The sequence below is a fragment of the Trichoderma atroviride genome, chromosome 2, assembly GCF_020647795.1.
Source record: "Trichoderma atroviride chromosome 2, complete sequence".
NCBI classification, from domain to species: Eukaryota; Fungi; Ascomycota; class Sordariomycetes; order Hypocreales; family Hypocreaceae; genus Trichoderma; species Trichoderma atroviride.
The window spans coordinates 2,953,971-2,981,729 of NC_089401.1; the positions used below are offsets into that span (position 1 = coordinate 2,953,971).

Sequence of the window (27,759 nt, forward strand, 5' to 3'; positions counted from 1 at the left end):
GAGAGCGATGGACGCAGCAGGCGCATTCATAGCTCGCGGCGCACCCTGTACATTGTTGAATGGATCTGGGAGGGGTTTGAGGCGTCAATCGGCGGTGGCTGCCACGAGATTGCCAGGCGCCGCGCACGTTGGCCAAGAAGCCTGAAGCTGTCGCCGTCGCCGTCGAAGATCTGGCGCTATCTCGAGTAAGCAAAGCGGGCGCTCGACGATGGATGCCTCTGCAATCGAGCCGTCCGGACAATTCAACGCGAAGAAGCTGGTGTGTGTGCGACGCCGTTCTAGGCGCGATCGACCGAACGATGGGAGGTCCCATAAATAACTGCAGACGGCCCGGGTAAGCAGGCAGGGGCGCCACTAACAACAAGCACTAACAGGGCGGTGTTGACAGCTGCTAGGCACAGATACAGCAGGTAGCGGTAGCGAGCAGGCAGCATTCCTTGGGTTCAGGCATCATGTTCTAGGCCGTCTCAACAATACCAGATGCCAGTCGAGCCACGTGCGCTTCGCCTGGTTGCCCAAGGGAGCGGTCCGTGAGCATGAAACCGACGGGGCAACCGAGATTGAGTGAGGAAGATGAGGTCAGCCGCCTTGGCTGAGATTTGGTGAAGAATTTGGCTCCAAGAGGCTGACTAGACGCAGGGCTATGCTATGCTAGGGAGGAGATTGCCGGCGCATCTGAGATGCACAGCGCCCTGCCCGCTGTACTACTAATTTGGGCAACGACTGAAGAAAAAGGGACTCGGCCTGGCAAAAGAGGGTTTGCGCTTGGGAGTTTGCGGTGCTCCTTCAATAGTAGCAACTTTTGTGTGTTCAGCAGCTCTACAAAAGGCTGTCAATTTTAACGTCAACTGTGGCTGGTTGTCAACCACGAGCCTACCACGAGCCATTCGGTACTATTAACAGAGCTTGAAGCTTCAATGTTGAAAAAATCGCCCGCAGTCCTAGCGGCAAAACGCCCAAAACGTTCCAAAGCGTTTTTTCTCCACTCTGGATCCTAGGCTCGGGCTGGCTCAGTGATGATCCATCTGAAGCTCTTCGCAAAAAGAAGTAGCGAAAATTAGAATTGTGTAAATGAGGCGTAGTAAAACAAATGCTAGCATCAACTAATACGTGCGGGATACTAAAGAATTGCTCACCTGTTCCTTGCTCAATGATGGAGAGTAGCAAGGTGTAAGATTCCAGCTTATCTGAGCTAATCCGGCTACGCCGCTATTCTCATGTTCAGTCAGTATATGCATTTCTGAGATGCCCTGAGAATTATTCAATATTACTTTATAATTCGTTTTCATTCATTCTCATATGTAATATGCGCTGAAACAGCTCTTCTCGCTGCTCTAGTTGCGTTAATTGTCCTACTTCTTTAAGTTTTCAGTTTGTTTATTTCCTACGGAATATATACAAATTGCTCACAATTATATTACTAGCTGCCTATTAATTCGTCAATTGGCACGAAGCGTGTAATTTCCGCCCAGAATTTACAGATTCGCAAAAAAATATTCCAAATGAGCAATTCATGTTCGTTTCGTTTCACGTCTTACGAGGCTCCTTATACAACGCACTATCTAGAGCCCAGCCAGAACTTTCAGCAAGCGCCTATATTCTATCACTAGTAGAATTATTAGGTAGGTATGGGAAAAGAATGCATCCCTACGCTGCTATTGAATGCGCATCCAGAGACACTGTTCACACAAACTTATAACTCGTATAAAAGTCATCCTCAAGTCCACTGGGCAGGGTTCGGCGATTTATGTACACAGCTGACTGGCGCAGCCTTATCGGAAGAGGCTTCCGACGGGACGCTGGGACCAAATCTGGGTCTCGGAGAGATCTGAGCCCGTTCTGTTGCAGGCTAGACATGCAGAAACAATAAGACGGCTGCGAGTGTTACTTCGTATTCTGCTGGAGAAAAAAAATGCTGGCTTGACCAGGGCAGCATCTAAAGTATGGGGTAGGCCCAGCCGCGGTCTTTACGTGACTTGGGCTTCTCCAAGCCTCACGACACTTGATCTTGCTAACGGGACACTAATTGATGGTATCAACACGATGAAAGATCTTTGATCAGATCTGGATGTCACCAGAAGAACATGGCGTTGAAGGCCAGGATGAAAGCAGCCAAGCTTCTTCTGCCAACAAACCGGGCTGATTGCATCCCAGTAAAACATCGTGACACTTGACAGCTCGCGCGTAGCATTCAATTTGGCGTACCTATGAGCAGTGGCTCTCATACCGGCGTCGTTATTCCCCAAGTTGCAGCATTATTCAATGCCTTGCCCACTCCTCTTTTTGTCTCATGCTCTGCAGTATTTCGCCTTGCTTAACCTGCCACTGAGCTGCCAAGAGCACCCTTTTTGCAGCGGAGATGCAACGGGCATATGGACGGATACCCGGGAACTGATACGGGCGGGTGGAGCTCAGTCTAAGACCACGAGCGCAGGTACATGTACTTTGGACTCCAGATGAAACATGCCAGGCATCGAAGTAGAAATTGGCCGTTTAAGCCTCTTTCCACCGTCATTTCCTAGTGCAGCGTTTAGTATTAACCTTTTATTGGAATTCTACAGCACTTCCCCACACTCTGGTATTGCAAGCTGAGAGCTTCTCTCTTTAGTGTATTCTAGGGGATGCTGCGCGACCCTGCTGTCGATTTGCGCTGGATCGAGTCACCGACGATGGCACGCAAAGTCGACAGTACTTGACCAAGTCGGGGGGGGGGGGGGTCGCGCCAAAAGTCTTGGCACACTCTAAACGTGCTGTCTGTCGCGTGCCCCTTTTCCAGATGGAGGGATCATGAGACGGCCGCCGCAGAGAGCAAAGTCGCTGCGTCCATCGGATTGGTGGTGCTTGGCTGCCTCGCACGTAAGCCAAGACTTGGATGAGGCTCGTATTACTTGTACATGTTATGCGTCTTGGAACTCTGTATCTGTGCACTTGCCTTAGTGCTCTCGCGCGCCCAGCATTGTCTACCCCTCTACCAACATGCATGTCTTGTTTCCTCTCCAATTGTCGGATAAATCCCACAAGCACATACCTAGCACTGCAGCAGAACTCGTAAGTGCTGTCCATCCCTTCTTCGGCTCCTGCTTTGGGGCTAGCTGCCCACGATCATCCGTGGCCGACCTTCTGGATTACATCTAGCAGCATCTGCAATCGTGTTTCCAGAGGCGTCCCCACTCCCCGAAAGCGGCGTCATCAAAGCGCCCACCAGCACGGCAACACGGCAAAGATGAAGCCTCTGTGCCCTCAAAGCAGCGTTTCAGTTGCTTTCTGGCCGCCCGGGTAATCAAGCGCGGTGCGCAAAATGGCACACTGGCAGCACGGAAGAGCTCTTCTGCCTGGAGAGGGATGCACATTTGTCGGATTTGCCTACCTATAGATCTGCCTATAACACAAAGAACAGACACTCTGAATCCACCCCTTCGTATGTGGCGCTATATTAGAGCACGGAGTAATATCTGCAATAGCTTCTTAGTGGATAACAGCACAATCCGTTACTACACATTGACGTGATTACGGCGGCGAGCAAAGTACACGGTACGTCGGCCGCAGCAATGGCGACTTACGTGTTGGCGTACGTACCATTGCGTTAAGCTCGAGGCTTGGGGGCAAGGATCAAGTGCTGCCGTCACCCCAAATTCGGCACCTAGTCCAGTCTACTTTTCTACCTAGCCGTTTGGTCGTGTGCCCGTGCTCCAGACTTGGCACAAAGGCAGGGTCGCCAGTCCATTCAAGAGAAAATATCCCCCGTATTGTTACCTGCATCCTCCACTCTTCCCCTGGACCTCCGACTTCTTCTCCTCCGCAGCTCGACTATCAGCCGTGACTCTCGCTTCTTCATTCTTGTTCCTTTTCCTCTCAACTATTGGTACATCCAACTTTCCTCCTGCCGCTAATAACATCTCCTTATTTCTTGGCCCGTGGTTTTGCATCTCCACGGTCCGTCCCATAGGGTTCGCATTGGCCTCTTTGCATAGACCCAAGGAAAAAACCATATCCTCTGCGCCGTTGCATTTCTATAATTCCCAGGCTGCTTCAATCTACCGCCATAGAGCTTTTTGCGCCAGCTCTTCGCCTGAACCTCGTCTTATGTTCGCTCTGTGAAGCCGCCATCTCCTTTCGCCTCCTCCACGCACCACCTCCCAGGCTCCTCAGCCTCGCCAAACCCGGGAGCTTGTGGCAGCATGAGCGGGTTCATCAAGCCGTCGGATTTCCAGCTGCCGAGCGACGGGTCGTCAAGATGGAGTCAGCAGGCAAAGGCCTTTCTGGTCGTGTGCTCGCATCGCATGTGGCGGGGCGGGCCGCGGTCCATCCTGCAGATCACCGCCGTTGCCTTTGCGCTGCTCATGCTCTTCTTCTTCGTGCCGCTGCAGTTCAACGACAACTACCAGCAGATTCTCAATTGGTCTGCGCCCGAGTCGGCTGCCTCTAGCGACCTGCGCATCGTGGTTTTCGGCTCGCAGGATTTGCTGGGCAGCGCGCCCGATGCCGAGCATACACAGACATCGTGGCCGGAGCATCTCTGCAAACAGGTGAGTGCGCTGTCATTACAGCTATTCATATAGCCCTTCTGGACATAGAGAATTGCTAACATGCTTCCCCTAGCTCAACTGTCGTTCCGTGCTATCCTTTGTCCCTCCGATCGATCTGCAGCCCGGCCTGGCTTCCAACAGCCTCTATGGCACCGAGATTCGAGCATTAGAGATGGTTACCGAGCAGGTCAACCTTACGGAAAAGCCCGCGCTTGACAATTTATACATCTCGGAACAATATCCCGTGCCCAAGAAGACGCCCGATCTAGTGGCGCAGGTCCAAAGATTTCTCACAATGGCCCCTCCCAAGCTCCCGCCGCGTGAGACACTGTGGGTTTTCTCGTTTGGTACATGGGAGACATGGAACCTGGCTTCGCTTCCACGGGCCTCGGGCGAAAGACTCATCGATGAATCGGTTGCCAACATCTTTTCTCAGATCGAGCTGCTGTATCGCAAATCGCTAAACCCAAAGTCTCCTGCCTTTTCTGATTTCTGGTCCAATGTTACCAAGGCCGAGGTCCAGGCTCTCACTCACCCAGAGCCCGACAAAAAGCCCGACGAGCGCAGGATGGAGAGCTTCCGAATCATCATTCCGCAACTCTTCGACATCACTCTGGCCCCAGGCTGGCAGAATCGTCCCATCCCTTCTCAACCGCAATCGAGAGGTGTCCAGATGCGCAACGCTGCATATCTCACCCAGAGGTGGAACTCTCAAGTCGCCAAGCAGATTGAGCAGTGGAGAAAGAAGGCCGACTCCAAGCCCGAGGGCATCGAAGATGAAGGCATTGAAACAGCCATGGCAGTCCCGACAATGACATCTCTGCTGCGCTATCTCCCAGGAGCACTTCAGCCTAAAGACGCGGATAATAAAGAGGGAACTGCCGATGAGGACATCATTTATGCGCCATATCCACGACGACTGGGACTGCAATCCACTTTGGTCGCGAACGTCCTGGATGCCATGACGGAAGAAGAAATGCAGCGATCAGGCCTCAAAGATAGCAGAGGCCGAGGCTCCATGCCCGCAGATGGCGCCATGCGCTTTTTTGACGTCTGGACGCCTTGTATTGCCGATAACCGAGCCATTACTGGCGTTGCCGCATCTCACACCGGCCGCGAATGCGACGTTCCCAACGACCACCTTTTCTACGATGGATTTACTTTCGGAGAGCGCGCCAAGGAAGAATTGGCGAAAAAGACGGCTCAACAAATCAAAGACCAGCTTTTCGCATGATAGAATTGGCTACCTGTTTCTTTTTTCTCGTGGCTAAAGGAAGAGTTTAAATGGCTACTCTTTTCTTGGACGACGGGGTTTATGCACGGAGAAGGGAATAATATAATATAAGTTTGGTTGGGCGTGATATACTGCATACAGGATTGGCGAAAGGCGTTTTTTCAGCAGGGCTTTTTTTAATGTTACATAAAAACAAAAGGGAACACGATAGGCCAGGGATTGTCAGCGTTAGGTGCCTGGATGAGTCATGCCTGGGAATTCTCTACAGAATCTTGGATAAGGGAATGATGTTCTCTTTTAGTATGAGGGGAGAAGGAAGCAGTTATAGGATTATTGTGTATTCGTACATGTAATATTTACTTAGATATGCGGTATACCTACTAAGTAATAGGGAGAAGTTGGCCCTAGATGTGAGATTGAGATATCTATAACTTGGTACAGCCTCGAATCAATCTCAAACCGTAGACACGTGCCTAAAGTGCGTAAAATCAAATCGCTACTATAAATGAAAAGGAGAGAGACATGTGAAATGAACAAACAAATAGCTAAACATCTGATCCACCTCTTATGAATTTCTCTTGACCGCAGCCTTGACAAGATCCAAACACTCATCAGGATTCTCAAAGACGTGCCAGGCCTCCCGGGGGATGCCCGTAAATGCCTTTTCGAATCTTTTTGGCTCATTCTTTTCCTCGAGCCCCACGGCGAAAGAATTGGTGTCTTTGCGGATGAAGATCATTCTGATCCAACCCGGGAACGCTCGATAACTGCCAAAGGGTTAGAATTAGCATGACTCAAGGGAGAAAGGGAGGCATCATCTTACATCTCGCCGTAGGCCTCGGGATCCGACTGTGTAGAATCTCCAAAGACGATGAGTTTCCTCTTGGGAAGCCACGAGTTGATCTTCTTCATACGGTCTACCTTGTACTCCTCCGTGCCCACCGTTAGAGAAGAGAGCAGTCCGGACACGGTCTTCCAGCTAGAGTCTCGAAGAATAAAAGTCCCTTGCGGGTAGTAGGCATCCCGGAATTCTTTCAGGAAAGGATACAAGTTGTAGGGCGATGCGGAGAGGTAGAAAAATGGCGTGTCATGCGGAAGGAAGGATTTGATGCCTGCGTAGAGCTCGGGCATTCCGGGGACGGGAGATGGAGAGTTGATGAAAGTCTCTTTGAGAATGCTGACGGGGTCGCTGGTTGTTGTGACTTTGATTGTGTCGTCAATATCTATGATCAAAGTCAGTTTCATAACGGAAAGTATATATTTAGTTGTCCAGACATACCAGAGATGATCCCCCAGCCTTCAGGCAGTGCAAAATGCGTCTGCATGCTCAAAACACCATCCACGCCTTCAACGTCAAGGGTGGTTTTCTTGGTGGTAAACGACCCCTTGCTATGATGCAAAAGCTTGCAGACATTCGTTGCAATTCCATTAAAACCACTCGGCCCCAGCTTCAGAGACAAATCTCCCTGAGCCACAGTCGTCGTTCTCGCAGTCCGAATGTCCCACAGGAACGGCATCAGCCTCTGCTCAATCGTCTTGCGCTCATCGGCATCGTCAGCCAGGCCGACAGCACCAGCAATGCTGGAAACTATGTCGGCGACCTTGCACTTTGCCTCGTTCTCAAACACGGCCATGATAAACTCTGCCTGCCATTCCTCGTTCTCAGCCTCTTTAAAGGCGGTGTTGTCGAACAGCCACACAATGTCGCCCTTGACGATTGCCTTGGCAAAGGGGTTCCACAGGCTTAATTCATTGAGGACGCCGCTGATGGAGAGCTGGTATGCAGCGGAGTCTTTTGGGTCGACGAGTTGGCCTTCGACCTTGTCGAAATTTCGGTGCTGTCTGGTGCGGATCTGCATGTCGTTGGCGATCTGAGAGGGCACAAAATCCAATTTTTGAGTGTCCATCTTGAAAGCGCGGGAGCACTGCTGCCAATAGCGTATATATATATATGAATAATTCTCTTCAGAAAAAGGTGGCTGCCAGTCTAGGTGAGGCGTTCAAACAATATGGTATCGTGTACTATATTCGGATCTCGTTGTAGTAAGGTCGTAGGTGTCAGCAGGTACAGGTACAAGAGGCCTCGTGCACAGCCCTCGATATCGTCAGATGCAAAAGAGAAAAGGAAGAAAAAGAGGCGGCACAAGATTCGATGACAAGAAAGAAGCAGATGGAAGATATAAATAAGGCAAGAGAGAGAGAGGAAAAAGGGCTGTTCAAGTATCTATTGCGTAGTCGTTGTGGATTGATTACAACAGCCAAGATCCTTGAGGGGCGATTTGTTTTTAAATAGAAACGGCTCTCGATGCAACTACGGCTAACAAGGCACTGAGGAAGCAGGGGGTGGCCAATAGGAGCATCACCCGCAGCCAGCAGAATCCCATGCAGATGCGATTTGGAAACGCAGGATGGAGTGAGATGAGACGCAAGGGGGGATGATTAAACAAAAAGGTCGCCGCGAGCAACGCAGATTCCGGGGAGGGTTCAGCTCCGTTTTGCCCTCGATAGTCCCGCGGCCCCTTGTCTAGGGCGCTATCGCGAGATTCTTATGACCTAAACGGAGAGGCTGATGGTGGGCGGTGGGGTAGCTGAGCGCTGCGGACGATTCTCCGCAGTGATCAGAACCACAGCCAGACCCAGAGACAAGCAGATCCTTTAGAAGGTCTCCATTGCGACATGGAAAAGTCGTGGGCGAGTGGCGAGAACATCATTGGTGCGTAATGCCACGAGTGCCTTGCATAAGCCCTTCCCGTGGCCGCGGTGCCTCATCGACGTCGTCCCGTGCCGCTTATAGACTCGGTCAGCTGGCCTCGCTGGCGCCTCCATGGCAGCGTTAATAGCTGGGTGCGGAGGTGGGAAAGTGTTGGTTCAATGTTGGTTAATATTAGCCTTTCATCTCATCAGCAGATTCCCGGCAGCTCGGTTGCCTCAGCAGGGCGAATCCAGGACTGGCTGGGTTGCTTAATATGGGTAAACAAGCCGTGTTATAGAGACCATCCATTGGGTCAAAGCTTGCACCGCCTGAAATTTGTTATATATGTTGTTACGATTTTTTTTTTCATCCCTTCAAGAAAGGATGAATTTGTTGGCCTTATTTTACATATTCCCAATTATTTCAAGCTGATGCCGTGCCCTTGGATTTGCTTTTCGCTCAGCGCTGCCTCAATCACCTGAATCTGCTCTAACGTCGGCTGACCTCCTCTCCATGCTCGTCTTAGACAAACGCCTTGGCAATATCCTCTTTGAAGCAGCCATCAATTGCCTGGAGCTGTTCAAAAGGGGGCTCATTCATGGGGATGCCAGTCTCTTCAGACTTGGCGACGAGATGTGGTGCGTCACTCGGAAGGGAGCTCCCTTGCGGACAAGGTACTTGGCAACATCTGTAGCCAGCATGGAAAGATCCAAACCGGCCTTCATCTTTGCAGCGTCTACGTTCAAGGTGGACAGGACACCGTTGGCAATCTGGATGCTGCCAGATACAGTTTTGACGTGATCGAGCACCGGCTTAATGATCTTTGGAGGTCCTTGTTATATGTGCTAGGTAGAACCTTTTGTGTGCCATGTGACCAAAGGCACGGCCACTCTTTTCTCATAATAGCTCAAGACTGCCAGGGCCTGAGGCATCAGGGAGCTGCCGGCAGAGTAAGCATCCGAGAGACGGACGAGTCCAAACTCAGCGGTAGAGTAGATGATCAAATCCTCAGCCAGCGAGAACTGTGCTGCATGAATATTGCGCCCCCACTGAAGGGTCTCTGACACAAAGTCACAGTCAGAAACACCAGCCATGGAGTTTCAATCTAGGCCGTTGAAACCAAGCTCCTTGGTAATTACATCACGGCCGATTCTAAAGGGGATAGCGGCAAGAATGCCACAGTCCAGTCCTGTTGATGCGCTTAATAGCCTCCCCAAGCCTCTCCAAATCGCTGGTAAAAGCTAATCCGTGTGAGAGCGTCCAATGGTCTCATCAGATGGGCTGAGCGCGCTGAAATGGGTGTATCTAGGCATGATATAGTCAATTTCCTGCTAAACACGGGCTGCAATGACGTTGAGGAAGCTGACTAGGTGCTCCTCAATCTTTCGAAGCTTATCACGGAGCGATATCCGATCCATGTACCATTTAAAACCTGCTTATTGCGGTTGCGACCAGCGTGAAGCTTGCCAGCAATATTCTTTCCCATGATCTCACCGAGCCCGCGCTCGTTGGCAGTAGAGATATCTTCATCAACACTGGGGACAATGGTAATGTGCCGGACTCTCACTCTTTCTCGATCTCACGGAGGCCTTGCTCAAGATTATCTTGCTCTTCTTGTGTGATGATGCCAGAAATTGCATTTGCCGGACAAAAGCGATGCTTCTCGCGACATCTTGCGTATAAAGGAGTCAGTCAAAGTAGAAACATTTGTTGTATTTGACCATCAAGGGTTCAGGCCGCCTGTATTACGCCATTTTATGCGCAGAGTGAGGCAGAATCGACCCAATTGGGGATATCTGGGCAGATAGAGCCGGGATTGATGTGGTACAATTAAAAGGACAAGATGAAGCTCGAGATGCAGCAGCTTGAGATTATCTCCCAATTGCTCTCGTTAATTCAGGTGCTTGCTGTGGAGCCCCAACTCTTAACAGTGACTGAATGGCTCCGATCGGCCATGGAGGGGCATTTTGCTGTTGGCAAGACCCCGCGAAAAAAAAATCTTTGAGCTGATAAGTGGTTTGCTGCCGTTGGGTGGATATGGCGAATCATGTCAGTTATGTACCGGTCCTGCAGCTTTACTAGGCGAGTCTCAAGCAAATTGGCGGCGCCGGTACTTTGAGTAATAGTGGCCGATAATCCGTTATCGTAGCGCGCTGATCAATGCCCCGCCTCCACCCCACCTCGACGTGCAATCCAAAGAAAAATAATTAGCTGCTCGACACAATCGACGGCCCTTATTGGCTGCTATTAAGAGAGATAAAATAGCAGCCGTTCGAGCTCAAAATTTTTTTCCTCTCGGGTGGCTTCTAACATTGGCCCCTCCAAGTGCTGGACGGACCTCTGTTCGCATCCTGAATCTCGAAACGGAGATATCTCGACTTGATATCATTGGAGGAACCGTCAGACTTCGTCACTTCCCACAATGGCCGGCCTTCGAATCCTCCTCATCGGAAACGGTGGCCGCGAGCACGCTTTGGCTTGGAAACTGAGCCAATCGCCTCGAGTCGACGCTATCTTTGCGGTCCCTGGCAACGGCGGCACTGCGACTTGCCCCAAGGTCACCAACGTCTCGTCTGTTTCTGCCGAGGACTTCGCCGGCCTCGTCCAGTTCGCTCAGGCCAACGGCGTCAATCTCGCCGTCCCCGGCCCCGAGGCCCCCCCTCGTCGACGGTGTCGAGGGCTTCTTTCGCAATGCCGGCATTCCTTGCTTCGGACCCTCCAAGGAGGCTGCTCGTCTCGAGGGCAGCAAGACCTACTCCAAAGACTTCATGAAGAAATACAACATCCCTACCGCTGCCTACGAAAACTTTTCCGACTACAACCAAGCGATTGCCTATATTGACAGCATCAACCACGACGTTGTCATCAAGGCCACCGGTCTGGCTGCTGGCAAGGGTGTCATCATCCCGCAGACCAAGCAAGAGGCCAAGGACGCGCTGAAGGAAATCATGATTGACAAGGCCTTTGGCGATGCTGGAGACGAAGTTGTCATTGAGGAGTTCCTTCAGGGTGATGAGCTCAGCGTCCTCACTTTCTGCGACGGCTACTCCATCAAGTCTCTCCCCCTGGCTCAAGACCACAAGAGGATATTCGATGGCGATCAGGGCCCAAACACTGGCGGCATGGGTTGCTATGCGCCTACAAACATTGCTACTGCTGAGTTGGTCCAGCAGGTCGATAGAGACATCCTGGTACCTACCATCACCGGAATGAGACAGGAGAAGCAGCCATTCCGCGGCGTGCTCTTCACGGGTCTCATGATCACCCCCGCTGGACCAAAGGTGCTCGAGTACAACGTGCGATTTGGCGACCCCGAAACCCAGACCGTGCTGCCTCTGCTCTCCGCCGACACCGATTTGGCCGAGATCATGCTGGCCTGTACAGGCGGTTATCTAGACAACGTCCACATCACCATTGAGAACAAGTTTAGTGCTACAGTAGTGCTTGCTGCTGGCGGCTATCCTGGCTCTTACGCCAAGGGCACCCCAATGACCGTTCAGACGCCTCCTGCGGGAAGCACAATCTTCCATGCCGGCACAAAGCTTGATGGAAATCAGCTCAAGACATCAGGTGGTCGCGTGATTGCCATCAACTCTGTCGGAGATTCACTCAGAGCCGCAGTCGATGCCTCATATGCTGCTCTGGCGTCGAATGTCATTGACTTTGAGGGCAAGTTTTTCCGCAAGGATATTGCCCACCGTGCTTTCAGAGACACGAGCAAGGTTTCCATGACATATGCTCAGGCTGGTGTGGATATCCAGGCCGGCAATGACTTTGTGGAGAAGATCAAGAAGGCTGTTGCCAGCACCAAAAGAGCCGGAGCCAGCGCCGAGATTGGTGGCTTTGGAGGCGAAGTCGATCTTTCGCAGTGCGGATATCCGAACGCGCCCATCTTGGTTGGCGCCATTGACGGTGTTGGAACCAAGCTGATGATTGCGCAAGCCATGAAGAAGCACGACACTGTGGGTATCGACCTCGTTGCCATGAACGTCAACGACCTGGTTGTCCAGGGTGCTACCCCCTTGATGTTCCTCGACTACTACGGCTGCAGCAAGCTGGACCTTGCTTCCGCTGCTGACTTTGTGGAGGGCGTCGCCAACGGCTGCATCCAGGCCGGCTGTGCTTTGGTAGGCGGTGAGACCGCCGAAATGCCCGGCATGTACAAGGACGAGGATTACGACGCGGCTGGCTGCGCAGTGGGTGCTGTCACCGCCGGCAGCATGCTTCCCCGGAAGGATGCCATGGCCGAGGGTGACATTCTCTTGGGTCTCGGATCCAACGGTGTCCACTCCAACGGCTTCTCCCTCGTGCGAAGAATTGTGCAGGCTGCTGGCTTAGACTATTCCTCCCCTGCTCCTTGGGATTCTTCCAAGACCGTTGGAGAGTCCCTCTTGACACCCACCAAGATCTACGTCAAGAGCCTGCTGCCCGTTCTCGGCCAAATCAAGGGTCTCGCTCACATCACCGGAGGTGGACTGCTCGAGAACGTACCTCGCATGCTCCCCGATTCATTGGCAGCGGAGATTGCGTATGGCACTTGGGAAATGCCTCCCGTTTTCCAGTGGCTCAAGGCAGCTGGTAATGTCGCCCCGGCAGAGATGTGCCGAACATTCAACTCAGGTATCGGCATGGTGGTAGCCGTCGAGGCGAGTCAAGTTGACGCTGTGGTGTCGGCTCTGCGCAGTGGCGACGAGCGCGTGTACACAATTGGTAGACTGGTTCGTAGACAAGATGGCCAGGCAGGATGTGTTGTCCAGAATCTTGAGTCGTGGGCATAGAAGAGTTGGGGCTGGGGCAAGTTTTTTTGCGGGGAAGATGCATGATTCACCATCATGATTCACTCACCAATCGAAGAAGAAAACGGATTAAAGCATATATATAAAATACCAGGATAAGTGGCACAGCGAGAGTGTTATTACAAAACGGATGGGACAGGAGGGTAGGGCGGGACGTTGATGTTAATCGCTGCACGCTTTGATTTGCTCTCAATTGATTTACAAAGACTATAAAATATTATATGAAGCATCAAGAAGTTATGCTTTGATGACCAGCACCCGTCAATCATGAGAATCAGAGATGCCAGAGATGTCAGAGCATTGGCATCCATGGGTAAGCTTATAGCTCTGGTGCATGCACAAACAATGTCACTATTCACGGCGCAATAAGATCAGTGGCCGGCTATTGCGCCATCACATACCCGGGGACCGATCGGTTATCGGCGATGCGTCCGGCGACGCAGTAAGATTCTTATAAAGCAGTAATGCAATAAGCAGACAGAAGCGCATATGTTGGCATTGATGTGACGTTGACGTTGAGATAGGCATTATTACACACTGCATAGTTGACCAGGATATAGTGGCGAACACGATACCGGCGCAGCCGTCAAATCGGCAGACCGAGACAAGCTTTTGAACGGCAGGTACCGCGATTCGTGGCGTGAATTCTAGAAGAATTGGAGTTTCTTTTGCTCTCTTGGCTCACTTACAGTAATAACGCTGGACTATACGAAAAAGGGAAATTTGTTGAAACGGTCCACGGTGGCTTGGCTGCCCGGTTGGCGATTAGTCAAGGTGGCCTGATTGGGTAACTGAGCGCGAACAAGGCATTGCGACGACAAGGCACATGTCATTTCTGTCGCATCTGTCAGATCTGTAAGCGCTCATTCCTATGCTTACGAGTACTATCACCTATTCCTAGGTTTTGCCAATAACAGTAACAAGTTGAGTCGTCTCATTCCTGGTGGGAGTATTTGTTAGACATCTTAGTCGTCACACCTCTGTGCTTGTAAGCGCTTGAGCAAAGAAGCATCATCTCGAGGCACATGAAAAATTAATCAATATTATTAAGAAAACAATACCGCGGGGTTTCACGCTCAGCAGCCGATAGGCCAGGGCTGACGGCTATTAGCACTGCGACATGCGGAGGTGGGGAAGCCCGTTTCGTTACGAACATGCATGCCTGCATGAGTATGCATGGCGACAGACCAGGATCAGATTCCGATAACAAAGACTCCGAACTATGGGGGGAAACGCCGAGATGATCGTGATTGAGGCGATTGCGTGGCCCGAACCTCGACACAAAGGCTGTATTCCACCAGCAGAGCTTGGCCTGGATCAGCAGACGAGGATTGTATGATTCAAGTAACTACACATATAGTAAACGCAAGTTGAGTACGGAATAGTACTATATTAGACCATCTCGCTAGTAAGTAGAGTTGGTGGTTGAAGCTCCGATTCTCTCCGTTAGACCCTCCTGTATATCCGCTTCCAAAGCATCATCCACGGCCTATTTCTGGTGGCGCACTCGTTGCTTTGAAGTGCTGAGCTGTGGAAGACGCGCCCTATTTACAGGAGCACTGCCAAGTATGTAGGATCCATGACCCGGTCTCAAGATTACACGGCATTAGACGGCACGAGTCTCCAGATTATGCCTTTGGCTCGTCCAAAAACAAAGAAAACATGGGGAAGAGGAGTATTCGGACTTCCACTCTGGAGCCTCCGCGAGCGATTCCGCTGCTACTTCCCGCCGATCAGGAGATGCGTGGGACGATTTCTTACCTGGCGCCTGGAGAGATAAGACGGGGGCGCAACGGTGCGAGTGGATTCTCTTCGCTTCAGTGCAGTGTTGCTTCAGACTGCGTAATAGAAAGGCGTGAGACTGCAAGCTTGTGAGGCCGCGGTGGATTCCGAGATCCCGAATTCGGACATGGGCGCGCTAACAGGTTGTTCCCGGCCTGGCAAACTGGCAGCCTAACGCCTGCAAAAGCCCTGGACGAGCGGGCTTTCCCAAAAGAGCTATGAGGTGGGATAGCGCTCATTACGCACGTTTTTTAATAATTTTTGATTTTTTTTTCCTCTTCGCGACCAGCTACGTGCTAGTAAAAGCCCCCATCCGAGACTCCGGCCGACTGTTTTATTAATTCGAGAGAACCTCCACTTTCGCGCCGCGCGAATCTCGACATCGCTTGCTTTCTAATTGACAACCTGCAGCTCCTCTTATAGCCGTTTGCCCGCTGCCTGTTGGAAGTTGAACTTGAATCTCCAATATATCCTTCCAAGTTTTGTGAACAGCGTCTACCACTATAACACACTTCGACGACAACCCCGCCATCGTATCCTCGGCATCTAGCTTTTCGCTACTCTACTCTGCTCTCCTCTAGACACATAATCAACTCATCCAAACCAACCATGTATGCCACAAGAGTTCTTCGACAGGCTGCGGTCCACGCCGAGCGCACGCCTCTGATTCGATTCCTTGGACCCCGAACCATCCCTTGTAAGTGCATGCAACTCCATCGCCTTGTCTTGTTTCCATGTGAAAAATGAGGGACATTGCGTACTGACACCCCCTTCAGCTTCAATCGACCACACTCCCCAGCCTCACCCCGCCTCCCCCTCAGGCAAGCTCCCCGAGGACTTCACAGCCTACGGCCGCGGCGATGCTGCTTCCACTCACTCTTCCTTCGGCGCCTACCGTGACCACGCTCAGCAGCACGGCCCTCTCCAGAGGACCATTGGCTCTGATGCTGGCATCGGCGGCTCCTCTGGCCACAAGCTGGGCTCTGTTCTGGCCCCCAAGGGCGTTGCTTTCGACGTCTCCGAGCTCCCTGCCCGCTTCCGTCGCCAGCCTATCGACCTGAGCGAGATTGAGGCCATCGAGTCTGGCGGCGCTGCCATCCTTGGTTAAATGAAGCTGTGTGGCAGGTGGCCCAATGAGAACAAGACGAGAGTCCCAAGCGTATGATGTGATGGGACGAGAGGAGAAAAGAACTTTCTACATTGTTTTAATAACGACTTTCTACGACAAAACGGCGTAACTCGGCACTGATGCATGATTCAGAAGCGAGGTGTTGTGTACGATGATACTGAATATTGGGGAGATGACGTGTTTGGCAAGGGCCAGAGGGAACTGTCTGCTACTTTGAAGAAGTTATCAAAGATCAGGCTGAGACGAGGAGGAGATTGCTGCTTCACGTGTGGTGGCTGCTGGGCTCGATTTGCGCTGCAACTTATGTAGCTGACTGACTGTTTCTTCTTGTATCTGGGCTTCACGATTTTACAGCAAGGGGTTATCTACGCCAAGTAGATGCGACTGGTATCGCATCAGGCACCTCTTACTGGTTTCCTAAGCCAAAAAGCCTTGTTTTATCACCTTTTATCCCTCAACAACACGGTCGTCACAAAAAGCTGCTTCACTAGAGAGGTGGGCTAAGTGCCACAAGGCACGAATAGTTAGCCTTGTATTTACGCAAAAAGCCCCTTGATTAAATTTCAAAACTTGTACAAAAATCCACTGGAGACTGCTCAACTCTGTTTTAATCTGACATTGTATGTGTATCTGCGCGCGTGAATAATGCTTATTGAGAGATATTACGTACTATCGTAATTAGACCAGACGCTATCTCCTGGGCAGCAAATGTGGGACGTGAAACGACAACCATTTCTCTGCCTAGCTTTATTTGGTATGTTGACGAGAAGCCAGATTCGGGCTTTCTACTTTGGGGAGATTCCGAAGTGCATGCATGCCCTATGTACACCATATATACGGAGTATTACTTACTACTAGTAGCTGAGCACATCCGTATAGGAGCGATATCGTGAAAGTTCTAATTAAAGATTGTGATTGGCCTGGGGCTACAGTCCGGGGTGCATACAGTGCTTAACCCGAGACATTACTGTCAGACGCTCGACCATATCGCAGTGTTTATACAGTGCTAAGAGCACCCAACTGTCTAGCGCTGTGCTCTCTTTATCGGCTGCCCCACCTCACGATAATGACATCCACGTCGTCTCCATCGCCTCAATGACAGGAGCAGCTGAAGCTCTCTTCTTCGCCAACTTCGCATTCCCATGGAGGCGTCACCGCTGACTCGCCAGCCTCAGCCAGAGGTCTTTGTCCCCAAGATTGTCGAGCTCTACTCAACCCTTTTCAAGGTTTGCCCAGCGCCCCCCCTTTTATTCTGGCCGTCGTGTCAAAGCAAGACCATCTTAGCTAAATCAGCCTGTCGCCAAAGGTATTCTACTTTTCCGGCTCTGCAATGCGCCCGCGCTGATTCGAAGACGAACGCACTAGGACGATGACGACGGCGACAAATCGGAAGGCTTCTGGCGGGAGTTTTTCCTGCTGCGACCCGATCGGCCGACGCTGAGGAAGATATTAAACGATATCCACCCGGCCGACCTGCTGCTCTTGGAGGGGCGCACGAGGGAGCTCTTCAGCAAGGCGATTGCGGCGGTCAAGGATGGCAAGGGCTCAGCTCCGTTGTATGCTCTTGATGTACGCTGCGCCACGGCATTTGATTCGAGATCCGATTCCCCAGACAAGGACGAACCGCTAACATCACACGTTGGACTGGATAGACCCTGAGCGTCTTCCTCGCATGCGTATTGACCAAGAAACACGCGCATCCGAGCTCCGACATCATAACTATACTGGCCGGCCTCGATCACGTTGACACGGTATTTACGGATTTTGTGAGCACTCTCGACGGGATTATACGGAATGGGACAAACTGTGTGTACACCTGTCAACAAGCTTGTGTTACAAGTGCTGTAAGCTGACGGATGGTGCGATGGAGTGGATCTGCGCCACAAGGCTATCGAGGTGCTGCTGGCCGTCTCGGCGGGAGCATATCAGACGACGCTCTTGACGTACATGATACAGAGGGACTTGTTCCCGTCAATTATGAAGGTGCGTAGGGCGGCAACATTGAAAGCCAGGCGCCTGAGACTAGGAGTACCAACTAAATCTTCATATGCTTCTCATTCTAGTTTATCCAAAGCTCGGAGCAACCTGATCAAGACCTGGAACCTTTTATTCTGCTGGGGATACTTGCCAACTACAACAAGTTTGAATTCCAAAATCCGTACCAGCTACGGCTAAACGACTTTGTCAATGAAGCCGTCATTCAAAAGGTTGTTCGCTGCATCGGAAACGCATGCCAGACACTGCGATCTGATTATGTCGACATCCAAGAGGATCTCCCCGAGGGCTGGACGTTGAGCAGCACTTTGAACATGATTGGCTTGGGAGTCATTTCGCCTGGGCCAAAGCCCGAGAAGAAGCCAGTGTATGATGCTACAACGGCAAAGCAACTGTTTACAAAACTGTAAGTGATGACTAGCCCTCATTGGAGGCAGACTTCAACCAATATTGCGTCAGAAGTCTAACATTAACTTACCCCCAAGGCCCGGCCAAACTGCTGCTGTTCTCCTAGCAACATATGATTTCTCCCACGCAAATAAGCTGTTTTGCTTCCATCTCGTGACCCTGCCCAGCGAAAAAGACAAAGAGCGCCCAATATCTAGCTTCCTATCACTCACCTCCTATCTTCTGCAACACTCTCACCTGTCGTCTCGAGCAACGTACTATTCGCATCTGAATCTGATGGTGCTCCGTCTTCTTATTGAAGACCCGGCCATTTGCAAGAAGATTTGTAGCGACGAATCCAAGACGCATGTACGGCTTTGTCGACAACGGCCACCGCACTTGCCCTTGGTAAAGGGAGATCGTGTTCTTGCAACGTGCGTCCTCGATACGATGCTAGATGGTATCAACCACAATTTGAAAAGACGGCTGGACGTCAGTCTATACGTTCTCTGCTTGGGTATCATGCTCCGAATCATTTCCTATCTTTCGCGGTCACGAACACGATTGGATTACCATTGGTCAGAGTTTTTCCGGTCTTTGCTATCGCTCATACGTTTCCTTAACACGTATGCCTCGGATTTGAAAGACTTGCAGCACATCGAAACCGTCCTCGACCACGTCGTCAATCTAGTCGCACTGTCATTATCCGCTGGTGAAGCCTTCCTACCGACTCCTGCCGCATACGACGATCTCTTCTACAAGGTGTTCGAATCAGGCGAAGTCCTCACATCCTTTAAAGAAAATTATCGTCTGGGGAACCGCAACAGCAACTCAATCGATACGCTCATCAACGTCAGCGCTCACTACAAACAGATATTGACCGAGAGAGGCTCTTCGGAGAAGAAGCTGCCGGCCAACCTGACGACGCACCAGGTGGCTGAGGTCATCAAGCAGGGCTACGAGACGCTGAGCATCCAGGCAAAGGAAGGTCTGGATGGATGGGAGCGATACCGAGAGGCGGACGAGAAGATTTTGTTGAAAAAGCTAGGGAGGACGGCTGTTGGCGATGTGATGAGTATGGTGGAGCGACAAAATTACTAAGCCTGACTTTTGCTTCCTGATTAGTATATAAAACATTTTCTTTGCCCCTTTTGTTCTTGAGCTACTAGTTGTTTTAATCTTCTACTAGCGGTTTTTAATCTTTAATCATGGCCATGTTTCTCTTTTGCGGTGTGTTGACAACCTTTTGCTGACGGACGTTGATCATGTCTCAGACAAGCAGCAGTGCTCGTAGTATAAAGCGTCAACCTGCACTCCCCACAAGCACTTATTCACACACATTTCCTCTCCTCTCCTCTCTTTCGTGCTTCTCCATCATCTGCCAAAAAGTACCAAGACTAGTCATAGTCAAAACCACGCCCTAAACTTTCAAGACTCAAAATCCAGTCCTCCTGACACGTTTTTGTTTACTCAGCGCCCGCCAAAAGTCTCCACCACAAAAAGGCCCTCTCGTGTTGTGTTCCGATCTAGATTACGGAATATAAAAAGAACAGATTATGTATGCGAAATACATACGTACATATATCCATCGTAGCAAGCCCCTGCTGTAGCTTATTCCTGTTCATATCGTTTTTTTTTTTTTTTTTTTGCGGCTGTCGTCCTAGACTTCCTCATTTGCGATGCGTCCGCGTGGAGAGGCTAGTGGATTCCCCCTTGTAGGTAAGTTTGCCTATAAGAAATTCCCAATGTTGAGAAATGAAATCAGCAGCTCAATCGTTTCAGCCTCTTTGGCCCTCAACTCCTTTCACACAATCTATTTTCTCTCCATGTCTATATCTATACTACTTTTTGCATTTCCCCTAATTTTTCCAACCTCCCTTTCTTCATCATCTTTTCTTCTTCACTCTCTCCCCAGCTCGTATATTCCCCCCGGCTCGATTCCCAGCTCTCTCCACACCGACCAAGACCCCACGCCACTCCGATTACAACCCGCGGTCCGCCCATAGGGCGCAGGTTACGTCGTCCCGCTATTGCCGCTTCCATGCCACTGCGGTTGCGGTGTGTCATGGGGGAAACGATCCATCCAAACAAGTCCATGTCAAAAAAGTTTAGGGCGCGCGCCTTAACGACATGTTAAATATTTTCGCAGGCCCCCCCGTTCCCGCCGTCCATCGGGGTTTTCGATGAGATGAAAATAAAACAAGAAAAAGATAGGTAGATTGTCTGTACCCATATATTTTCTTCTGCTTTTTTTCAGACCTTAATCTTTGCAAGAAATGAGAAGAGGTAAGAGAAAAAAAGTAAGAAAACATGCACACAATCCTTGCCGCTCTCCTAGTCTCTCTCATTCTCAAAAAATGCAAACGAAAAGGGACAAGAAGGAAATGAAGACTTCTTTCTTCATTTCGCCATCATATTCAACTCCCTTCTCAAAACTTCTAGTCTTTCTCTCGTCTTACGTTGCATTCTTTCTGCAGCTCCTCTTACCTGATCCAAACTGTCAACAGATTTCCATATGCCATGTCAATAACATTCTCACGATTCTCATGTCCCGATGAGACCGCTACGAACTCGACATCGATACAGCACCGTTGTTCGTCTCAAACTTTCCAGCTCTTTTTCGTCCTGACTCTGGCGACTTCATTCGTTGCCAACAAGCAGCAGACATTTGACCAAGATGCACCGCGAAATGTCAGCAACCAAAAACATCGAGACGTCGTCGAGCAATAGTCACAGTGCTGTTGCTGAACCAGTTTATGTCGATATCGATCATCACAGAAACATATCATGGATCAATAGTTGATTGTATGAACAGGTATATATTGATTTGATTCCCATCCCCGTTAGAGGCTTGCTTACAGCCGCCGTGGTATCATGTTGCATAATAGAAATAAAGCTAATTGTTTACAGGAAGAAGTCGCCCACAGCATCGTAGGCGTGGTTGCATATACAGCGTTACATCATCGTCATCCGAATTCACTCCGCCTCATTAACTCCAGTCTGCATCCAACATGATGCCATACTGTATCGACGGAGGAACAACACATGTGTTGAATAAAAAAAAAAAGAAATGGATAAAGAAATTATCGTCGAGCTTGGGCTCTTAGAAGGTGTGGTGGATGATGCGTCTCCAGGCAGGCAGGGCAGCAATTCTTGTGCGCTCTGCGTTGATCTCGTCCCAGTCAAACTCACGGAGACCAGTGTCAACGTCAATGTTCTTGGTTCTCAAGAAAGGCTGGCGCTTCCACAGCCATCCAACGATCCAGAAACCGAGGACGACGGGAGCAGCCAGGTACTGCTTGAAGAAGTCCTCTGCGGTACCAACGCCTGGTGATCCGGGAGGGGCTGCAATAGCGGTATAGAACTAAAGCCACAGAGGTTAGTAAAATGTCGTCTTCTTGTATCAGATTTTTAGAAAAGCATATTCTTACCTGAGCCATCAGGACAATGACGCAAATGAAAAGGCCGAGGTATGAGCCGTAGACACCGCCAGCAGCCTTGAATGGAATCTCATCCAGAGTGTGGCCGTGGTACTTCCAGGCCTTGCGGAATCGAATGTGGGCAAGGCAGACAGAGCCCCAGGTGAAGAGAGCGGCCAAGCCGGAAATGGCAAGAAGCCAGTCAAAGACAACGGGACCGGTGGCATCCAAGCTGACATAGGCGATGAAGCCGAACAGGATGAGGAAGATGACAGAGGGCAGGGGACGGCCAGACTTGTCAATGTAGGTGAAGAGCTTGGGAGCATAGCCCTGCTGAGCCAGAGCGGTCAGGGTTCGAGATCCACCATACACACCAGAGACACCGATGGACAAGACGGAGGCGAGAATGACGAGGTTCATGAAGTGGTCGAAACCCTTCAAGCCAGCGTACTTGCCGACAAGCACAAAGGGAGAGGCCTTGGAGTCAGCGTAGGCGGCAGAGGAGAGCAAAGCGGGATCATCGCTGTTGATCAGCAGGCCGACAAAGAAGAGACCGAGGATGTAAAAGATGGTGATACGCCAGAAGACCTGCTTGATAGCACCGGGCATGTTCTTGGTGGGGTTAGTAGACTCGGCAGCGGCAAGACCGACCAGCTCAGTACCGGAGAAGGAGAAGGCAGCGGTGACGAAGACGGAGCAGAAGCCCTTGAAGCCGTTCTTGAACGCGCCCGGGTCGTACCAGTAGCGGGCACCCCAGTACTCGTGGTATCGGCCATCCTTGGGACCACCACCGAGGACAAGGACAAAAGCGATGATCATGAAGATGACGGTGGCAGCCAGCTTGAAGCACGATGCCCAAAACTCCTCTTCAGCATAGCCGAGAGCGCCAAACAGGTTGATGATGATGATGACGCCGAGGAAGAGAGAGATCCAAGCGGCTGTGGTGATTTCCGAGTTCCAGTACGATATCGTAATACCACAAACTGTCAATTCAAGCGGAAGAACGGCAGCCCACTGAAGAACATAGTTCCAGCCCATGGCGAAACCCCAGGCAGGGTCGATGAAACGAGCAGAGTATGTGTAGAAAGAACCAGAGACGGGGTACATGATGGCGAGTTCACCGAGAGCGTACACTAATGAAGCCTTGTCAGATCACAGTCATACCAGGGACAGATTGCGCAACGAATAGCACTTACCGACGTTGAACATCATGATACCGATAATGAGGAAGTCGACAAAGAGAGAACCAGGGCCCTATAAGTTTGCAAGACATGATGAGCAAAACCGTTCACATCTTTGCGCCAAAAAGAGACCAGAAGGACGAAGCATCGGGAGAGACAGAAAAACTTACACCTTTGGCCAGAGCACCGCCCGAGCCGACGAAGAAACCAGCACCAATGGAACCACCAATGGCAATCATGTGAAGATGGCGAGCCTTCATGGGACGCTCAAGCTCGACCATGCCCGGGCCATAGTGCTTCTTCTTGAAGGAGTCGGCGTTGAGGCCATTGCGCGTGAACCAGTTGGCGTCGCGCTCAGGGCCCTCGCTGGGGAGGACTGTCGTGCTGGCCTGATAGTCGACGACATTGTCGCCCTTCTCGGGAGTGACATGGCCACTCTCCTCTTTCGACATGATGAAGGCCTTGGTGTTGCTCTTCTTGTGTCTTGTGTCTTTGAGGATGAAGGGAAAGGAAAAGGTAGAAGAGAGAGAGGAAGGAGGTGAGGAGAAGAAGAGATGGGACGAGAGATGAGGGGGACAATTGGTCTAAATAAAGAAAAGATGCAGATGCAGTCGGGGACCAGTCAACAACCCTCTGGACCGAGTGAGGCAGGGATACCGATTGAGAGGGCGGTGTCGACAAGGAGGGCCGGGAAGCGACAATTTATGCATGGAAGCATTCGCAGGAACCCAAAGGACCCCAAAGGACGTTGCACCAGAAAGTCGTGGCTCTGGATCTGGCTGCTGGCGCTGGCGCTGGTGCGATTGCTGGTGCTGGCGCTATGGCCGGGGTGGCAGAGGGGCGATTTTGGAGGCTTGCTTGGTGTGTGAGGCTAACGGAGTTCGAGGCTTTTAGCTTCGCAGCTCTTTTTCTGGGTTGAAGCGTCGAGTTGCCGGGGGGTGAGGCGAGCGAAAAGTCCCAGAGGGTGCGCAGAGCAGAAGAGAAGGAGGGGACGGAGGGATCCTGCCTGAATCAAGCGAGGCGGAAGGTACCTGGACCCGGGCCCGGACCTGGAGATTCGAGCAGCCCAAGGTATCGATGCTTGTATCGCATCGCCCGCGGTCCTTTTTCCCCAAGTGAGGTGAGTGAGCACCAGCCAGCCAGCACCGCACCAGCATCGGCACATGCATATGCAGAGCCAAGAGCAAAAGGCCCGTTCTCCCGTTTCTGTCTTGTTCTGCCTGCCTGTGCCGGCCTGTCTTTGTCCTGCCTTGTCCTGCCTCCTATATGATACAGGCTGCTGCTGTACGTCCAGCGTATCGTGCACCGCCGGCATGAGAGCGATGGATTGGTCAACCGGCGCGCAAGGTACCGGTACCAGTGTTTTGCCTGCTGCCATCGGCTCGACCATGGCTCTGGTACCACTGCCACACCAATACGCAAAGAAACAAGAGCCAAGGCGGAAGCAACCCCTGTCTCTCTTCTGAGACTACTGCACAGGGACCTCGTACATGTGCTGTAGCGCAGAGACTGCTGCAGCCATAAAGTACAGATACTACATTCAACGGAACAACGGCTGGGTTCATTTCATTCCATCAGCTGCTGGTACCGTACGTAGCACCAGAGCTCACTGCAGTGCGTGGTGCAGGCAGGCTCATAGACACAGTACGAGCGCTACACCATCCAGTATGGCGCATATCATATCTCCAGCGCCGTCACTTGGGCAAATCTGTAGCCCAGTCTATTACGCGCGTGCTGCATCCTGGTCCCGGTCGAGGAAAGGCCCCGCACCCCCTTGCCTCTGGACTGTTTCCCCCAATGATCGCTGCATTGAGCGTCTGGTGGTGCAGATCTTGGCCCTGGTGTTTGCCCGAAACCAGGCGGCAGTCCCAGCGATGGTGCTAGCAGCGTCTACTTGGGCACTACCTGTATTTCGGGGGTTTAGCACGAGTGCCTATTTCCTCTCCACAGTGCTTATCGCCTTCAGCATTGCAGGTCGAGCGCTTGGCTGCAAAGCAAGAGAGGGATTCAACCTGATGGGGACCATGACTCTGCAGCCCGTGCACCATATATTGGCGAGCCACGTTCCCTGGGCATGTTTATCAATGTCCCCCGCACCATGCATCGATTATGATTATCAAATCGTTTTGCTGCCGCTATCTGTGGATGCCGCGTGACGCTAGCAGCGAACCAGATAGCGTTCGGAGCCCGCTGTCTCTACGGGGAAGTTGGGGGTTGGTGGCTGCTGGCCTTCTTTCAGTGGTCTCCGGTGCCGCGCTAGGGCGTAGAGATGCTAGCGCGACGGGGCAGTGGCGCAAGCGACATTTACTCCAAGCCCCAGGTTGCGAATAAGGCTAGCCCGCCAATTGGGTCGTCGGACAACCCCTGCGCGCGCCTCTTGCAGAGTTGCAGAGACTCGAGTAGAGTTGCAGCGCAACATCTGGCGATGCTCCGGGCGTCTGGTTGCTAGAGCGTACGGGAGAGCGCTGTTGTTCGACTCTAATTCTGTAGCGCACGCAGCCTCGTGGCGACGATGCGCATGGCTACGCTGATCACTGCTACGTACATCAGCACCTGCATGTCCAGCACAATGCATATCTGAATCGGGGTGTCATTTGCCTGGGTCTCTGCCTGGATCTCGGCGAGACCCTGATATGGTGCCTGGCCCTTCAGCGTCTGTTGCTGCTACCTGACGGTACAACGAGTGCGAATTACTCCGCACACCGCTTGCTGTTTGCTGTCAGCCAAGTGCCATGGCGATCGGAGCGCATGTAGGCTCTTGTACCTGGTACATGGCCTTCGCACGAATTCGCAGGCCAGATGGCAGCCATCACTACCAGAGACAGCTGCTTGGCCTCGTGGAGGGCACGTTTGATACGCAGGCACATGTTTTTCGCTGCAGCCGTCCAGAATCCTGCCTGCTCTACTCCATATTACTCGACTCACGCTCGACTCATGCATCGATGATTTCCATGATATCAAGTCCATTCCATATCGCCATCTGCCATCAGACGCCAGAAACGTCTCACGCCATCTGCTGGGCTGCAATAAATCAACTTACTCGTGTTAACCTGCGTTCAGCTCTCTCTCCGGCCTCTCCAGCACTCCGCAGCACCCAGATCGCTCACGCATCTGTCCAGAAATCACCAGACTCGTCTCCGCAATGGTTCCATTTCCATCCAGCTGGCCTGGCTGCCATCTTGTCACACTCCCTCTCTTCCAAGCTGTTTGCCCACGCCACATGGCTCGATTTCGCCTCCATGATACCGTCCGCTGCAGTACGTACTCGTATACAGCCTCGCTGCCGACAGCCATGCCATCAAGCGATAAGCGTGTGATCGATCCACAATCCCATCAGCTCGTTCACGGCTCGGCCGATAGAAGCCAGCTTTGCCTCGCCTCGTGTCTCATACCGATACAGCAAAGACGGTGGCACATACATGTACACCGATCACATACCGGCTGCTGGCGTCATTTTGAAAGCCTCGCCTCGTACAACCTCAGCGCCGTCTGTCTGCAGCAAAGCCAAGACACCGACACCCTGGCTCCCTGGGCCTCCACCCACCATGATAGGTCAACAGCGTGTGGTTGGTGGTTGCATCCCCGCGCAGCCGGTTTATCTACTCTGTTCAAGCTTAGCACTATTCGCGGCTCGCCCATTGGATCTGATGCCCTCCCGGTGGCGATGTGGGCTTCCATGAAGCATTCTAGCAAGCTTCTGCCCTGCTGACCTGCCATTCCTGGCCCAAAGCTGTCGTCTTGGCCCGAAGCGACGGCGGGTCGCATCTTGTCTCCTCTGCACGCTCTGCTCCCTTCTGGTATCATCGCCGATCATCCAATTTCACAAGTCGCCGGGCAAACACGAGTCGTGAGCCAACAGAGGCCCGCTGCTTCAAGGACAGGAAGAGGATCGGCTGCTCATCTTTTCACAGCTTACAGTACCTGCTCTGATGAACAAAGCAAATGCTGCTTATCTGCCTAGGGCAAGGAAGAGGCCAATAATCTATATCTGACCGAACAGGCTGACCCAGTCTTTCCAGGGGTCTTTGCTCTCTTTGGTGTCATTGCTCCGGAGGGAAGGGCTACTGTACTATCCGGTAAGCTCGCAATTGTCAAGTGCTTTTTAACATCCTGGTCGTTATCCGAGCATGTCGCCCGCAGGCTTCAAATTCTTTACACCCCTACAAGCAGCCCAATTTCTCGCACATGGTATACCTGCCCCCAAACCTTGCAGCGCTTCTTCCTCGCCTGTATTGGGGAAATGTACAAAGCACGATCAGGGTTACGCGCTAGCGACGTGAAATCAGCCTCAGCAAGGCTATTGGGAGATACAATGGCCATTTTTGCCTCTCGTGACAGGTGGGTGAAGTCTAGCTTGACGCTACCACCAGGATCTGGCGATGCTTGTTTCTTGACTCGCCCAGCACCCCAATCCAGGTCAGCGTCCCTAGATTGCAGGTACAAGCGGCGCAGAGTACTAAGTTCTGTCTGCTGTATCACTAGTGATGCTAGTAGACTCACCACTCATGGCTACCTATAGTAGCCCTTTGGGTATCTGCAAACTGGCCATGCCGCTAGTACAACTATGCAGGTCTCGATAACAATCTTGCGTTGACCGTTGGCTCTGCTAAAAGAGGTC

At 51.7% G+C, this 27,759-nt stretch overlaps 8 protein-coding genes across 9 annotated transcripts; 5 read left to right on the top strand and 3 right to left on the bottom strand.

The window, feature by feature from the left end:
* Positions 1 to 4,178: 4,178 nt before the first annotated feature.
* TrAtP1_003789 (uncharacterized protein) lies at positions 4,179 to 5,760 on the top strand (the record flags this gene model as incomplete). The annotated part of the gene is made up of 2 exons (XM_014087390.1): positions 4,179 to 4,526; positions 4,600 to 5,760. The coding sequence occupies 2 exons, from the start codon at positions 4,179 to 4,181 to the stop codon at positions 5,758 to 5,760; spliced, it is 1,509 nt and encodes a 502-aa protein (XP_013942865.1).
* A 565-nt stretch (positions 5,761 to 6,325) lies between these two features.
* TrAtP1_003790 (uncharacterized protein) lies at positions 6,326 to 7,667 on the bottom strand (the record flags this gene model as incomplete). The annotated part of the gene is made up of 3 exons (XM_014088168.1): positions 6,326 to 6,527; positions 6,584 to 6,983; positions 7,040 to 7,667. 3 exons carry the CDS (start codon positions 7,665 to 7,667, stop codon positions 6,326 to 6,328), a joined length of 1,230 nt encoding a protein of 409 aa, XP_013943643.1.
* Positions 7,668 to 10,862: 3,195 nt separating this feature from the next.
* Positions 10,863 to 11,153, bottom strand: TrAtP1_003791 (uncharacterized protein; the record flags this gene model as incomplete). The annotated part of the gene is made up of 1 exon (XM_066112035.1): positions 10,863 to 11,153. The coding sequence occupies one exon, from the start codon at positions 11,151 to 11,153 to the stop codon at positions 10,863 to 10,865; it is 291 nt and encodes a 96-aa protein (XP_065968117.1).
* A 67-nt stretch (positions 11,154 to 11,220) lies between these two features.
* Positions 11,221 to 13,230, top strand: TrAtP1_003792 (uncharacterized protein; the record flags this gene model as incomplete). The annotated part of the gene is made up of 1 exon (XM_014088169.2): positions 11,221 to 13,230. The coding sequence occupies one exon, from the start codon at positions 11,221 to 11,223 to the stop codon at positions 13,228 to 13,230; it is 2,010 nt and encodes a 669-aa protein (XP_013943644.2).
* A 2,409-nt stretch (positions 13,231 to 15,639) lies between these two features.
* Positions 15,640 to 16,138, top strand: TrAtP1_003793 (uncharacterized protein; the record flags this gene model as incomplete). The annotated part of the gene is made up of 2 exons (XM_014088170.2): positions 15,640 to 15,727; positions 15,807 to 16,138. The coding sequence occupies 2 exons, from the start codon at positions 15,640 to 15,642 to the stop codon at positions 16,136 to 16,138; spliced, it is 420 nt and encodes a 139-aa protein (XP_013943645.1).
* Positions 16,139 to 17,036: 898 nt separating this feature from the next.
* Positions 17,037 to 20,013, top strand: TrAtP1_003794 (uncharacterized protein). Of its 2 annotated transcripts, XM_066112036.1 has the most exons (6): positions 17,037 to 17,385; positions 17,525 to 17,728; positions 17,812 to 17,965; positions 18,030 to 18,142; positions 18,223 to 18,560; positions 18,640 to 20,013. In XM_066112036.1, the coding sequence occupies exons 1-6, from the start codon at positions 17,302 to 17,304 to the stop codon at positions 19,640 to 19,642; spliced, it is 1,896 nt and encodes a 631-aa protein (XP_065968118.1). In that variant the 5' UTR covers positions 17,037 to 17,301; the 3' UTR covers positions 19,643 to 20,013. The 2 variants fall into 2 exon arrangements, with proteins under 2 accessions (XP_065968118.1, XP_065968119.1); XM_066112037.1 differs by lacking the exons at positions 17,037 to 17,385; positions 17,525 to 17,728; positions 17,812 to 17,965; positions 18,030 to 18,142 and having other exon boundaries at positions 18,151 to 18,560.
* Positions 20,014 to 20,189: 176 nt separating this feature from the next.
* On the top strand, positions 20,190 to 20,631 carry TrAtP1_003795 (uncharacterized protein). Its single transcript, XM_066112038.1, has one exon. The coding sequence runs from the start codon at positions 20,221 to 20,223 to the stop codon at positions 20,545 to 20,547; it is 327 nt and encodes a 108-aa protein (XP_065968120.1). The 5' UTR covers positions 20,190 to 20,220; the 3' UTR covers positions 20,548 to 20,631.
* A 1,013-nt stretch (positions 20,632 to 21,644) lies between these two features.
* TrAtP1_003796 (uncharacterized protein) lies at positions 21,645 to 23,593 on the bottom strand (the record flags this gene model as incomplete). Its single annotated transcript, XM_014088172.2, has 4 exons — positions 21,645 to 21,905; positions 21,973 to 23,093; positions 23,157 to 23,214; positions 23,312 to 23,593. 4 exons carry the CDS (start codon positions 23,591 to 23,593, stop codon positions 21,645 to 21,647), a joined length of 1,722 nt encoding a protein of 573 aa, XP_013943647.2.
* Positions 23,594 to 27,759: the final 4,166 nt, after the last annotated feature.

Coding starts and splice junctions, on each gene's coding strand:
- TrAtP1_003794 (XM_066112036.1), top strand. CDS start 17,302: ATGGAGGCGTCACCGCTGACTCGCCAGCCTCAGCCAGAGGTCTTTGTC. Junction 17,386..17,524: donor TCTACTCAACCCTTTTCAAG/GTTTGCCCAGCG, acceptor CGAACGCACTAG/GACGATGACGACGGCGACAA. Junction 17,729..17,811: donor CTCCGTTGTATGCTCTTGAT/GTACGCTGCGCC, acceptor TGGACTGGATAG/ACCCTGAGCGTCTTCCTCGC.
- TrAtP1_003795 (XM_066112038.1), top strand. CDS start 20,221: ATGCGTCCGCGTGGAGAGGCTAGTGGATTCCCCCTTGTAGGTAAGTTT.